General features: G+C 32.3%; 1 protein-coding gene across 1 annotated transcript in view; it reads right to left on the reverse strand.

Moving 5' to 3' along the window:
* Nucleotides 1-16063, reverse strand: part of FAM171B (family with sequence similarity 171 member B) — a 102477-nt gene extending 86414 nt beyond the window's left edge. Inside the window, exon 1 of the mRNA XM_031960348.1 lies at nucleotides 15500-16063. Coding sequence (XP_031816208.1) covers nucleotides 15500-15740 — 241 coding nt within the window. The 5' untranslated portion in view covers nucleotides 15741-16063. The remainder of the gene's footprint in view (nucleotides 1-15499) is intronic.
* Between the last annotated feature and the right edge of the window lie 239 nt (nucleotides 16064-16302).

The raw sequence follows: 16302 nt of genomic DNA on the forward strand, positions 1-16302 counted from the left end.
TAGCTCATTTTATAGATAAGGAAACAGAGGCAAACAGGGTTAAAGTCACACAGCTAAGACCAGTTATGAACTCAGGGAAATAGGTCTTCCTGACTCTGGGCTGAGAATTCGATCCACTACATAACCTAATTGTCCCAAGAGAAAAAAATTCTTTGAATCATTACTAATTCTTGTTGTTTAGACTTTTCAGGTATGTCTAACTCTTTGTGATTTCATAGTTGGGTTTTCTTGGCAAAAATGTTAAAGTGGTTTGCTATTTCCTTCTCTATCTTATTTTACAAAAGAGGAAACTGAGGCAAGTAGAGTTAGTACCTATCCAAGATTATATAGCAAGTAAGTATCTGAGATGGATTTGAACTCAGGTCTTCCTAACTCTAGGCCTGGTACTCTCCTTAAGAAGTCTCAATATTTATTATTCTTTTCTTTCATGTTACAATGCTCTCAAGTTCAAATTCAATCTCAGATACTAGAGATCTCTAAAGTCTCTCCCAGCATTTTTGCCAAGAAAACCAACAATATAGCAGAAATTTAAATATTATTTAGTATAAGATACTTTATTATTTTAATATTTATTATTGATTTTATACTCAGAATAATATTCTGAGGAGAGTACAGAAGGTAATATTATTACTATCATATATTACATATAAGGAAGCTGAGATCCAAAGAGGTAAGTCTTGCAGTTAGTGCAGTTAGTAAAAAACCAGAGTCAGAACTCTCATCTTCTATCCACTGATGTTCTGTTGTTATTGTTGGCATACTTGTCTTACTGTTTCATGTGAAAACCAGAGAAGAAGAAAAAACTGAGAGTCAATCAATGAAAAATTCATTAATATCTGCTGCTGTATCCTGTCAGAGAAAAGAAAGAGGGAGGGAAGGAAGGAAGGGAGAAGGAAGGAAGGAAGGAAGGAAGGAAGGAAGGAAGGAAGGGGAGGGAGGGAGGGAGGGAAAGAAGAGATGAGGGAGGGGAGGAAGGGAAGAATGAAGGAAGGAAAGAATAAGGGAGAGATGAAGGAAGGGAAAGAAGAGAGGAGGGAGGGGAGGAAGGGAAGAATAAAGGAAGGAAGGAAGGAAGGAAGGAAGGAAGGAAGGAAGGAAGAAGGGAGGGAGGGAGGAAGGAAGAAGGGAGGGAGGGAGGAAGGAAAGAGGGAAGGAGGAAGAAAAAGGAGGGAGGAGGGAGAGAGGGGGAAGGAAGGAAGAGAAAGAAAGGGAAAAAGAGAGAGAAAGAAAGGAAGAAAGAAAAGGAAGAATGGAAGAAAGGAGGGAAGGAAGGAAAGAAGAAAGAAAGAAACATGAAAGGAAGGGAGAGAAGAGGGAAGAGGGAAGAACTGATGGCTGTAGCTATTATTTTCCAAAAAGCAACCTGCCCCTAATGTAAGATATTTAAAGGGAGCAATTTTATACATTTTTATGTCTTATAAATTTTATTTCAAAGTACCAGGAACTCTGCAATTTTTTGTTGGTGGTGCTGTTGCTATTGTTTTTAAATGAACTATACATTTTGATATCTAACACAAAATGCTTACTAAAAATTAAAAGTATGGATTTTTTTAGGTTCAGAATATTGGATGTTAATGCTACATAAGGCATAAGCAAAAATGCATTACTGGAATTGCAAATTGGGATAGAGATGATAAGGCTAATAAATTGGGTTGCTGTTATTTGTCTTTGAGATGTCAGAATCTATTAGAGTAAAAATCAATTCCCCAACTGGAATTTCAAAGAAGTCGTGGTGGTGGAAGGGGAATACTCTGAAATAATAATAGCCTCCTCCCTAGAAAGCACAGCAGTTTTCAGAATAAAATTCTTAACCTATCATGGCCCAAGAACAAAGAAATCCTTCATTCTACTATTTGAAACCAGATTTATAAAGATTTATTTTTTAAACAACAAAGAAAATTAAAATCTTCATTGAGATTTAAACAGAATTTTATTGCTCAAAGTCTAGATGGCTAAGATTTTGCAGAGTAGAGAGCACAGGAACAGTGTCAAAAGAGGAGGTTAAATTAGGAATTAAAATCAAATCCAGATGATGCTGACTCAAAGATGGTAAAATCCCTAAGCTGCTTCTGTAGAACTGCTAGTGTTCTATATGCACTAAAGAAATGGCTTGGGATATATAATCTTCTCTAGAGACTGTTAAGAATCAGACTATATCCTCCCACCCCATCTGCTCAGGGTGACATTTATATTACTATGTGGGAACATAGTATCTTACTTTCAGCCCCTGTTATATATGGCACCTGAAATCTATTACATTATTGGATGAGTTGACTGCCAGAGGATCCTGGGGAAATTGGTTCAAGTACAGGAAAGCTTAGAAATTTCTAATATCATCTAAGAATAACATGCATATGGAATAACTCAAGCCTTTTACCAAAAAGCATCTTTTACTTATTGACCTACTTTTGAAAACTCATAAGAAATTCAGTTTAAAAAATCATAAGAAAAATTTAAGGAGTGATTGACTGCAAGTATCATCATCTCAATTTTAAAGTTTCCACAGTCAATCCTAATTTTTTTAATCTTTTGGGTCAAGTCCTTTACACAGTTGTCACAAAATCCACAGCTTCCCAAGTGACTACATTACACAATTTTTATCATTCTAGCATAAAGTGTTTGTTACCTATATTAATTTTGTTGTCCCTTCCCCAATTTATCATTTATCTTATGTTTGTCTTGAGATAGATTTTTATTTCACGGTATCATTTTTATTGACAAATAAACAGAAGCCCTCAAACACTGTAATAAAGAAAAGGAGGAGGGAAAATATCTCTGTGTAAGTAGTTTCCCTGCCCCTACAGGCCTATCAGATTACTTTGTTCCATCTCATAATTCACGGTGAGTTGCATTACCTCAATCTCTATTCTTTGATGCCTCCAATGTATTCTCCTACAACTACCCAGCTCAAATGACTTAACAATTTGTGATTTTTTCTTTCCTATTTAAGCCACTTGTGGAACTGAGACAATTTATAAATACATATATACATATATAAATACATATATATAAATATAAAAATATAAATTTTATAAATAATATATATATGTATTTATAAATTGTCTCAGTTCCACAAGTGGCTTATTACCTATCTGTACAGAGGAGGGAGTTCCTACACTCTGGTTTTCCCCAGACTGATGAAGAAAAGGTCTGATTCCAGCCATATCTTTTAAATTATGTATAGTTGGGCAATGAGGTTTAAAAAGTTTGTTGGTATGTTTTGTGATTTTACTCTTAGTGAGACTTTTTCTTTTTCTTTGCTTTACTTGAGTTTAGATAGTCTTTATGGTCTAACTCTAAAAGTACATACTTTTATTTTAAAGTACTCAAAGTATATTCTAAAGCTCTACAATTCTAATTAAAAGATAAAATATATTGATGTTATATAATACTATACATATATTTTATGCATTTATAGCTTTCTAAACTTTTTGTGTTGTCTCTTGGCCTTCATGTAACATCTTCAACTACTACAAAGCTTCCAGAAACTCCCATTTAATTTCTTATGCCAGTCCATAATATATTAAATCTACAATGGGGAAAACATAATGTGAAAGAATAACTGTAGTTAAAATTAGAAGGGCAAAAAGTAATTGCAAAAAAAAAAAAACTTTACAGCAAGTTTCTTTAATAAAGGTCTCATTTTCAACATTTGAATATAAAGAACTTATTTGAAGTAGGCCAATATAACAAAATGATAATTCTACCTAATTTAGCACCAATCAAATTTTTATAGAATTATTCTGTAGATCTGGAATAAATCATAACAAAATCCATCTTGAAGTACAAAAAGTCAAGAACAGCAGGAGAATCAATGAAAATAAATGTGAAGAAAGGAAGAATACCAGATTTCAAACTATATTACAAAATTGTCATTATCAAAATAATATACATTGGATAAGAAATAGAATGTTTCATCAATGCAATATATCAGGTGCACAATGTACAGTAATAAATGATAATAGTAATCTAGAATTTGATATATCAAATGATCCAAGCTTTTGGGAGAAGAATTCACTATTTGATAAAAACTGTTAGAAAACTGGAAAACAGTCTTGCAGAAACTAGACAGAGACCAACATTTCACACAGAATACCAATATAAGATCAAAATGGGTACATGATTTAGACATGAAGGGTGATACTATAAGCAAATTGGGGGAGCATGGAAAAATTTATCTCTTATATTATATCTCTTATAGATTTAATCTATAGATATGGAAAGAATATATGACCAAACAAGAGATAGAGAAGATCACAGGAGGTAAAATGTATAATTTTGATTACATAAAATTAAAAAGATTTTATACAAGCAAAATCAGTGTGACCCAAACTAGAAGGAAAGCAAGAAATTGGGTAGGACAGGGTAGGTACTGAGGAGGGGAGATATTCACCAATTGAAAATAGTCAAATGGATATAAAAAGGCAGTTTTCAGAAGCAGGAATCCCAGCTTTCAATAGTCATATAAAATGCTCTAAATTACTAATAATTAGATAAATAAAAATTTAAAAAACTCTGAGTTACCATGTCATACCCAATGTGAGATTGCTTAAAGAGAAAGAAAGGAAAATAACAAGCACTCGAGTGGATGTAGCAAAATAGATTCACTAATGTACTTTTGGCAAAGTTGTGAACTGTTTCAACCATTTTAGAGAACAGTATGAAACAATGTCTGTCTTTTGACTCAGCAATACCACTGTGTAGTCTATATCCCAAAGAGATGAAAGATAAAGGAAAAGATCCTACATGTACCAAGAGGATGCCCACCAATTGAGGAATTAGATGAACACATTCCAATGCTATAAAAAATGATGAGGAAGCTTGTTTAATTAAAATCTGGAAGACATATATGAACTTATCCATAACAATATATACAGTAACAGAAATACTGTAAGGATTATTAATTGTAAAGACTCAGCTACCCTGATTGATACAGTGATCCAAGAAAATTCCAAAGGACTTATGACAAAAAATACCATCCACCTCCAATGAGAATAATAATAAAGTCTAAGTGTCTATTAAAGCATTTAGTTTTCACTTTATTTTTCTTGCTTTTTTGACAATATGGCTAATATAGAAATATTTTTATATGTCTTTACATGTATAATGAGGTATCATTTCTTGCCTTTTCAGGGAGTGGAAAAAGGAAGAGAGAGAGAGAAAAAGAAAGAGAGAGAGAGAATATGAAGTTCAGATTTTTAAAAAATAATGTTTAAAAATGTAATTTTGAAATGTTTTAAAAATAAAATACAATTTAATAATGAGAATAAAGAAAAAAAGAATAAAGAAATTAAATTCATTAAACAAGAGTTATTCTTGAATTGAAAAATGACTAATTGAAAAACAGTCTAAAGGTAAAGAGGAAAAGCGAATAAATACTTTTTGTCTACTACATACTAAGTTCTGTGCTAAAAGCATTAAAATATTATCTGACTTGAAATAACCATGTAATTGTTTTAGTAAAAATCCATGTTCTCAATAGTTACATTTAAAATTCTTCAAATCCCTAATAATTAGACAAATAAAAATTAAAGCAACTGAGATTCTATGTCATATCTATGATTGTCAATGATGACAAAGAAGAAAGTGATAAATATTAGAGGAGCTGTATGAAAATTGACACACTAATGCATTATAGATGAAGTGTGAATTCACCTAGCCATTCTGGAAAACATTCCAAACTGCACTCAAAAAGACAATATCTTGGACATATCCTTTGATCCAGTGTTTTAATTCTAAGAAGCATATACTGCATAGAGCTTAAGAAAAAAGGTACCCATATGTACAAAAATATCTATAGTAGTTCCATTCATAATAGCAAAGCTAGAAAATAACTGCATGAAATTGTCCACCTACCAAGGAATGACTAAAAAAAATTCATTACATATGAATGTAATTATTGAGCCATAAAAATGATAAAATGAACACCGTAAGAGGAAACAGAAGACATCTGAAATGATGCAGAATAAGATGAGCAAAATCTGTAAAACAATTCATAAATTGACAGTATAAAGGAAAACAATTTTGAAAGTCTTTAGAAATCTGATGGATCAAATGTCAAACAAAAATTCCAGAGTACTGATGATGAAGCATTCTAACAGAGAAGAAATGGATTAAAAATGCAAAATGCAAAATATATTTTTATAATGGTTAATGAGGAAATCTGCTTCTTTTGATTATATATATACTAAACATGAGGGTTTTTTCTGTTTCTCACTTGTAGCAAAATAGGAGGAAGAGAAAATAAATGCATGTTAATTGAAAAATAATAAGAGAATGTTTTTTAAACACATCCATATTTAGAGACAATTCTACCCATTAGTTATGATGACTATTTTTTCCCAGAAAAAATTACTCTTCACTGTAAATTCATACTCTCTTAAAATTGCCTCAGACTCCATTTTACCCAAGCAAATGCAGAGAAATTATTAGCAGAATATTAAAAGATTCCAAAGTTCATGATTATTTAACAATATAGAAGTACATTTTGACAATTTAATTCTTACCTTCTTCTAGAATATTAAGCGAAACTCAATGATGCACCAAAAGGAAGAAAACCAGAATTTTGCCAGACAGAAAATATAAAAATATTCTGTTCACATCCTAACAACAATTAACTATCATCTTTCCCTCTTCCAAGTTCAAGTATCCCTTTCTTAATTTAATAGGGGGAAGAAAAAAAACAAAGTTTGGGGATAACAATTGATCAAATTTCCTCCCTCCTTTTATAAAGAAGAAATTTGAAAGAAATTTCATCATCCTTAATGATTACTAAACCTGTAAGTTATTATTCTTGACCCCAGGGACATTGCACATGTTTCCATAAATTTTGTCTTGGACTTGAAGCTGCCAATCAACTGATCTTGTTTGATAATTTAAGGTTAACTATTTATAGAGTTAAATTAATGTTCTATATTTTAGGAGATTCTTTTCTTTAAAAAATTCTCTAAAATAAAATGGGTTTTTTTTCTCATGAAATCTTTATAATAAATGGTGACTATGATGATAAAATATTGGCATAAGTCTGTCACTTGAAGATTGTGTTTTATGGGACAGCAAGATGGCACACTGGATAGAGCATCAGCCCTGAAGTCAGGAGCACCTGAGTTCAAATGTAACCTCAGACACTTAACACTTCCTAGCTGTGTTGTCTGGGGCAAGTCACTTAATTCCAATTGCCTCAGGGGGAAAAAATTGTGTATTATTTTACTCTAATACTTCATAGTGGAAAAAGGCAAGTGGTCCTAGATTCATGACAACTGGTTAACGCTATTAGAAAGACTATGAGTATAATATCAACAGGTCATATTTGTATTGTGAATTCTAACATAAGTACAATGACATTATCACTAGTAAGTTACCATTTGATAAGAATTCTTTGGGCGTAGGAATATACCACAAGCTATGGAGAAATAATTAATAGACATGCTCTACTGTTGTCCTCATTCTTAGAAAACAACTCAAGAAAGTCCATAGCATATTTAATCCCTTTCCCTTTATTTTGGAGGACATGGGCAAGAGTCACACAAGACAAAACAACTATGGATGAACTCTGATCTGTATTACTGAAGGAAAGAATACCACAACAATAAAGTCATAGACTCACTGAAGAATATATATGAATGGATAGAATAAGATTTTATTGTGTACCTACTATATGCTAGGCACTGTGCTAATTGCTTTATAAATATTTCATTTGATTTTCACATCATGAATAAAAACATCTTTAAATTGCTCAAATTTCTATAGAGACAAGTGAAATAATTATGTATTTGAGAGGTTCAAAAGGAAGAAATAAAGTGCAGGTTCTTTTTAAAAGCATAAATTATCAATATAAATTTAGTTTATTTTTGTAATAACTGAAAGTTATTTCATAATTACTTAGTATAGTATCTTATGTGAAATGACAATTAGATTCATTCACTCTAGGACCTAAAGAAGGCATTTATAACAAATACATATTATTAACTACTATGCAAAAATAATTCCTAGCTAATATTACCAAAAAAGAAAAAGACATATATATTTAAATAGCATAAACTCTAATATATCAATGTAGCCTAGGCCATATGTGAATGTTATGTGCATATTTGTATATATGCACATATATGTATGTAGTGTGCACATTTACATATATGTATGTATAGAAAGTTGCAGATTTGCCAATACAATTCCAGTATACAAAAAAAATCCTTATCATCATCAGATAGAGATAGTTTAGAGATAATCTACATTTTTTATAAGCCAAATAATCACAATACTTTCCTACAAATCTTGAAGGACTATAAACAGGAATTATTATGCCAGAGCACTCATTTTAATAATACCTGATGGAAAACACTATAAACATTTTCTACCTCAAGGAATCTGGGCAAAAGTAGGTTTAAATAATTAGCCAAAGTCATGCAGTTAGTAATAATGTTGATGGTGCCTGAACCTCAGGAACATCTTAATAGAGAAACAACTCTCTTATTCAGATAGCATGACATTGTGTTGTGAAAACATTTGATAGGGGCAGATTGAAAACACTGAAAACTAACTATGAAAGAAGGTGTATCTCAAATTTAACAAGTCCTCACAGGTTTTTTCAATGTATTTTTTTCTTAAGTGTATGAAAGGTTTGTGATATAACTGCTGGTAACAAGTAATGATGATAGCTTTCTGCATGTTAGTCTTGGGGAAAGAAGGAAGTGGTGATAACATTAAAAATCATCACAAATAGCAGTGTAGCATCATGGAATGAATGCTGACTTAAAAGTCAGGAGACTCATAGATTTAGTCTCTGGCTTAACATTATCATCTTGATTAAGTTAATTATCTGTTAAGTAGAATAATAATGCTTACACTAATTTCACAGGGTTGTTGGAAAGAATATATTTATATACTCTAAAATGCTATATAAATGTGAGGTTTTTATTTTATCAGAATACCCATCTTAAATATTTTATGCTTGGAACAAAGTATTTATTCATAATTTTACTTGTTTTATATTTGTGTAATCACAAAAGGATTGATTGATGCACTGTGACACATACTTCATTTATTTTGTTGTTTTTCAACTAATTTTAAGCTAAAAATATATAAACAATCAGTTTTGATTTCTATAAATTCAGATTTGGAAACAAGATTTCTCTGCAAAGTTGCTTCAATTCTACAAGTATATGTTAAATGCTTATTATGTGCAAGATATTATGTTAGACTTAGGGATAATAAGACCAAAATAAGTGACTATTGAATACACACTCCTATATTTGGATAATATGGGGAGGGGTGTATATGTGTATTTGTATAAAAACAGAGAGAAATATGTATATATAATATATATTGAATTACCAAAGAAAATTGAATATGTGAAAATTAAAAATTAAAATGAAGTCACTATTTAAATTACAACATATGAAAATATTTTTTCCACAATGTACTAATGAAATGTATAATCAACAGTATAACACATGTAATTTTCAAGATTATCTCATTATAGTACTAGATATAAAGAAGTTAGAACTATGAGACACCATAGAGATCATCTAATCTAATCTTCTTTTATGATTAAGGAAAACGAGGCTCAAGGAAGTAATAGAATTTTCCTAAGTTTACACAGGGAGTCAACAGTCAGGCTAATATTAGAATCCACAGTGTCTGATTCTAAATACAGATTTTCCCTTATACTATGCTGCCTCACCATTCCTAGGTTATTCTCCTTATATGTGACCAATGAAGGAAATACCTCTAACAAAACTTCTCCAGGTTGTCTTGACTTATTTCTTTCTCTACTTCCTTTGAATATTCTGGGTGATCTGAGAGAATAGAATGTAAGTGTGGCAATTTCAACCAGCCCCAAAGCTGAACCTGGCTACCTCTTTATTTCTAGCAAAAGTTAGCATAATTACACAATTAGGGCTCTGCAAATTGGAAAAAACAAAGTCATCTTAATAAGCAAGTATTAATTACTAACTAAGTGAAAAATAATGTAATAATATTTGTTAAAATAGTCTTCTTCCCTCCTTGGAGGAGAGAGATACATGACATACACAAATAACTTTAACACAAAATAACATATTTTAAATATATTAAAGAGATTCAAAGAAAATACTACCTATGTTCCAAGAGGGAAAATTATTTTTTGATTAGGAAGAAGAAAAGTTTCTTGGAACTTAAAGAATTTGATTTATTCTTTTACAGAAGGACTAGGAACTGAAATAAATTTGACAATTCCAACAATAAGGAAGAAAAATGTTGGAAGCATAGGGACCAGCATAATTAAAGGTAGTGAAAAGTGGAAATACAACTTATAAATTTGACAATAATATGGAGTATGTGAAAGAAGAAATGACAATGCTTTGTATCTGATCCAATATAAGTAAGTTGTACAATTCTGTATCTTATTTGCTCCCTCTTCTTACAGGAAAGGCAAGTCATCATAGCATGACTAAAAGTGGTTTTAAGATAGTATCATGCAATAGAAACTAAGTTTTTTCTATGAAAAATTTAAGTATTCATAAACTATTTACAATTTGTACATAATTCATTTCCAATATCACAACCTTTTTTTTTTACTTTACCATTCTTTTATTTCTCAATATTTTAAAAGTATAATGAATCATGATTATTTATAGTGTCATTGTTTTCATGAAAACTAACCAATGACACTAACGATAAACTAAGTTGCTAATTTCTCCACTATAGATAAAAAGCTAAGACTGCTATTCATCACTTATTGATCCCCAATTCTATCTCCCCTTTCCTTCTGTATTCTGCCTAGAAGTGATCCAGTTTTTAGCTGTATACCCCTTGAAACAATAACAATATCAGGACTTCTTAACCTAGCATTCAAACTCATTTATAATCAGTAGGAGCAGCATGATGTAATAGAAAGAATCAAAATCTCTCATAAGAGAAATGGAAATTAAAATTCAGCAAATTAGCAGCTGATAAAACATAGACATGAATACATTAATGTTCTGTGAATTTTTAAGTATTCTAGAAACAATGTGACAGGATGACAAGCAAGTATATCAAATGTCTATACTCTTTAGCAAGATCAGGGTACATAATAGGCAGTTAATAAAGTTTTATTATTATTCATTTTCTACATACCTGAATCCTTACTTTTGATCCAGAAATCCTTTGGTTAGACATATAACTCAATAAGACTAAAGGTAAAAAGATACAATATATTCCAAAATATTTGTAGCAGCACTTTTTATACAGTAGCAAAAAAAAAAAAAAAAAAAAAAGATCAAAACAATAACCAACCAACAAACAAAAAACCCTGGGAAAATGTCCGATTAATAAGTGGATAAACAAAATGTGATACAATAATCTAATGGAATATTACTTCATTGAATGCAATAATGCATATGAAGAATATACAAAGTTCTAGAAAGTCTTATATGAGCTCATAAAAATGAAGTAATCAAAATCAGGAAAATAATATATGTAATAATTACAACAATGGAAATAAAATAACAACAATAAAAACTAAACATGGAATAATTAAAATGACTGATCTTGGTTCAGAAGAAGAGACTATAAGACCACTCCTCCTTTCCTTCTTTGAAGAGGTAGGAAACTGTGGAGTATATTTGATTAATATGTTAATTTTGCTGAACTGATTTTCTGTCTTTTTCTTTTTATTCTTTGTTATAATAGTAGGGAATGGGAAGAGGTATACAAAACATCCTCAACATTCTTATATTTAATTTTCATGACTTCCAGCATTATCATGATTTTATTAGTAATGTCATTTTCACTTTCCCATAAAAACATACAAAAAAAAAAAAAAACAAGTTTGTACAAGTTTGTAGAGCTGCTGGTAGTCTAACAGGCTTCACTGCTCTTGCTCATCCTACTGTTGTAAAGTGCTCCCTGTATATTCTTGTCACATTTTCATTATTGCCTTTAAAACTCAAAAGTTTTGTCTTGAAATTGTGCCTTCAGAAGGTAAGTAAGCTCTTTAGGTTCAAAGGTCATGTGTGAAAAGTCAGTGAAGTAGCTTGGTGAGAAAATAAAGATATTAAGCAAACTTCATGATGAAATGTCTGCAGCTGCTATCACTACAATTTTGGTATTTTAAAAAATCAATAACTGGCTTTATCTGTGAAAAGAAGAAAAGTTACCTGTGCTACTGGACATTTCATGTGTTATAAAGAATGAAAATTATCTTTAATTAATGGATTTTTTAAAAATAAGATGTCAGCACAAAAAAGATCACAAAATTCTAGAGAATTGCTAGAAAGAAAAATGTTTTGCAATTTACTAATTTTATTTTGTGGGTTATTTCATGGTTACTGTATTAAGGAAAGTACATGTTATGAGAATTAATGTCATAGTTACTATATTGGGTAAAGTACATGTTATCAGAATTAATGTTTTATAAAGAATTATCTGCAGTAAAATATATTTTCAACTATCTCCATTGAAAGATTAGAATTTTTGGTTGTTGCAATAACCTGACTCTCTATTTCCCATAGGTTCACCATGTTGACATTCCCATTTTTTACTTTCACACATTTTGTAGGAACATTACCCCTTGATATTTGAGGACTGATTATATTGAGAAATAAAAGTAATATAAAAACAAGATGAATTTTTTTGGAAAAAAAAATCAGGTATTTTATAGCTGGAAAGATCCTTAGAAATAATCTATTCATCTCATTTTATATGTAAAAAAATCTGAGGTCAAGACATGTAAAGTTCCCTATTAATGAAGTAATAGAGTAAACCTAGAACCCTGGGTCTCCTATATCCAGGCCCAATATTCTAGGCTTCCATGGCTTCCATGCCATCAAAGATGAAGGCCTAGGGTTTTGGCTTTGTCAAAATTGGATAAATAACCTTGGACAAATAATTAACATCTCTGAGTTCAGTTTCCTCATCTATATCATGCAGATAATAGTAGATTTCTTAACTCAAAAAAATTATGAGAATCAAATGAAATTATACATCATGAAAGTATTATGAAAATATTAAGCTATCACTTTAGCCATCTTTCCAATATTATCCTTTATTATTCTTGCTCACCTACTGTTTACTCTGCCCAAATGAACTTATTATCCCATCATTTCCTATTTCTTTGCCTTTACTCAAGCTTTTCCTTAGACTGAAAATGTTCTGCTTTCTGTATGCTCTACCTTTATTTATTGAGATCTTACCTAGTTTACAAACCCAGCTCAAAGGTGCTTCTTCCATGAAGTCTCCTCTGATCCTTTCATATTGAAATGCTCTCTCTTGTAACTCATCTGATTTCATAATACTTTTTTCTCTTCTAATGTATTAGTTATACCCTAATTTACATTTCATCTGTGTGTGATCTTATCAATCCTATTAATAGAAAAAGTTACTTAAGTACAGGAAATCTGGTTTATCCATTGTCCACAGAGGGAATGAGTAAATGAACAAAAACAAACCAAAAAAATCAAATTAAAATTCAAATATTAGCATATTGTGGTAAAGTGAGGAAGGTCAAACAAAGTTGCAGATCTGTGAGTCACTTACAAAGAATCTAATGAATGAACTTGGCCATAGTTATCATTAAGTTTTTGATTTTTTTCTGCCTTATGTATAGCTATTAGCTAAAACTACAGATTCAAGATTTATAAGCTTTCTTCATAACTACCCCATTTAAATATTTTCTTAGGTTTTGAAAAGAAAAAAATTATTATTATTATTATTTACCACACAATATCACTCAAAAATACTTAGCATTTAAAAGTTATTACTAGAGTCAGGAGCCATACTTTCAAACATTAGATACCACAAATACATTAAGCATAACGAAAGCTATAATGTTTTCAAAGAAAGAGTAGATACTTTATTTTTCCCCCAGAGGATTGTGATGGGGTTCTGTGAATCTATATTCCTATTATTAAGAAAGAATTGAGTTGAATTACCCTTTGTTCACCAGATTTAGAATTCTAGGGTGAAAAAAAAGAATCCTCTAGATACAACCATATAGGCCCTGACATCAATCTGTTGAATAGTTATTACTTTCCTTGTGCCTGATAATTCTAATCTTTAAATAAGGTGCACTAATAATGTTATGGGTTGCTAGTGATGTTTTCCCAAATATGTTTTTTCTAGTGAGTCCTTACCAAAATACTAAAATATGTTGTTTAAGATATGTACAGTAAAAATATGGAAATGTTAATAGTTGTTTGTAAAATAAGCTAGAATAGTGAAAATCTGCTTGGTTTTTTAACTATTATATAATTGTCCCTCTCCAAAAAAAGATAATTTATGGACAAAAAAATGTCAATAATCAGCTCTTCATTAACAAACTTGGCTTTTTATTTTAAAGAGTTTTTAAAGATATTTCTCTCCAAAAAGCATTTCTGCATAACGATCATATTTCTATGTTAAGACTCTTCAATTTTGTGACTAATGTTTCCCCAGAATATCTTTTCATTTGCTTTGTGGTATCCCAGATACAAAGGTACCTCCTGGGAAAGGAGTATGGAAAATTCTATTAAACACATTTCTTTCAAGACATTTTAATTCATAATATAGTGATTTTTTAAAATTAGATTTTTTGAGGCACTGTAACTATACTTTATGGAAAATTTTAAGGTTGTTTCATTCTATACACAGAACTTTAACAAATTAAATCAGATGTTTCATTATTTTCAGATAGTAAACCTGAATGGTGCCCTTTGAGCATTCTTTCAAAATAGGACCGTTTTTCTCTCTCTTCGAAACCCTCATTTTCTCATTTTCAACACCATTTATGAGGCAACAGGAAGAATAATACAAACCATCATCAACATTATCACCAACAAACCCCCACTGTAACACAATTCCTAACAGTTTCCATAGAAAATGAAGTCTAGCAAGACAGCATTGCAGTAATCGAAAAGTAAGGGGGTTGGGAGGGAAACGTGTTATTGCTAAGGGCGATTTTGCTCCCGGCTTACAAGAGGAGCATTAATGGATGTAAAAATAGTGAGAACCATAATCCCTTTAGCTTCATAACAGAAAAGTAACCCTCTTTCCCCATCTCCATCAAGAGAATGTTCATTTAAGTTCCCCTTACAAGTAGGAAAGATTGGCCTGTACAGCTTTAAATTTAAGGATCTGTTTTAGCTGGGAATGGGACAGAAGGGAGAATCTTTTGCAATGTTTCTTTGCCTCTAGGATAGGATTTAGAAAATCTGTGTGCGTCAGAATGGGAGAGAAGAATTCATTCTTGAGAGGCAGCGAGAATTTGGGAATAGAGGAGGGTGGGGAGAAATTTGGTTAAGGCAGCTATTCTCCCCCGCACCCCAAGACTGCAGTGCAGTGCGTTTAAAAGAAAGCCAAATCCTGAAGGGATCTTTCCCAACCACAGGGGAAGATCAGGGATGTGAATAATCAAAAAAAAAAAAAAAAAAAAAAAAAAAAAAAAACAAGAATAAGAAAGGGAAACTGGGAAATGGGGTGATGGATACAGAGCTGATTGATAAGCATCCTGAATAAAGCAGAAGGAAGGCCACAGAAGAAAACCCAACACTCAAGACCCTACCTGAACTAGATAGGGTAGAGGATGCTCCGGGCACCTCTGGCCTGTCCTCCTCCTCCTCCTCCCGCTGCTGTTGTTGCTGCTGCTGCTGCTGCTGCTGCCGCTGTTGCTGCTGCTGGATCAGGCTTAAGTCAGAGCGGCTGGGCTCTGCTCTCGAGGCTGCAGGGACAAGCCGCCCTTTCAGCAGCACGGCGGCCAGACCTAGAAGCAGAGTGAAGGGAAAGCTCCCGCAAATCCTCGACATGGCGAAAAGCCAGAGGGCAGCGGAGGCATATTGCGACAGAGAACAGCTCTCTGGGTGGAGCCGGCAGTGGCAGCGACAGCGGCCCGGCTGCCTGCTCCCCCACCTTACTGACCAGCGGACACTCGGAAGCCCGCTCTCACACACATAAACAGACACTCACACACCGAGGGAGAGAGAAACACATACACACAAACCAAGACACGCGCACCACGGACCGGGAGAGGAGGAGGAGGCTGGAAGGGAAGAGGAGGAGAGGGGAGGGGAGTAGAACGCTCGGAGCTCTGCACATGTGATGGAGGAGGGTGAAGATGGGAAGGTGATGGAGGAGGAGGGCTGCTGCATCCTGAAGAACCAACGGGGGTTGGGATTGGTTGTTAATTCTGAGGGACTGAGTAGGGAAGACCGAGTAAATATTTGCTATGACTATACTCTATTTGGCCATTTTTTAAAAAACAAACAAATTTTTGCCTATAAGAGTTATCCTTGGAACTGGAAAAGGCCCAGTGACTTCTCACTCACTTAAAAACAACACTAACAATAAAACTATTCCCCGACTTACTGG

Source organism: Sarcophilus harrisii, chromosome 3 (assembly GCF_902635505.1).
Source record: "Sarcophilus harrisii chromosome 3, mSarHar1.11, whole genome shotgun sequence".
Classification (NCBI taxonomy): domain Eukaryota; kingdom Metazoa; phylum Chordata; class Mammalia; order Dasyuromorphia; family Dasyuridae; genus Sarcophilus; species Sarcophilus harrisii.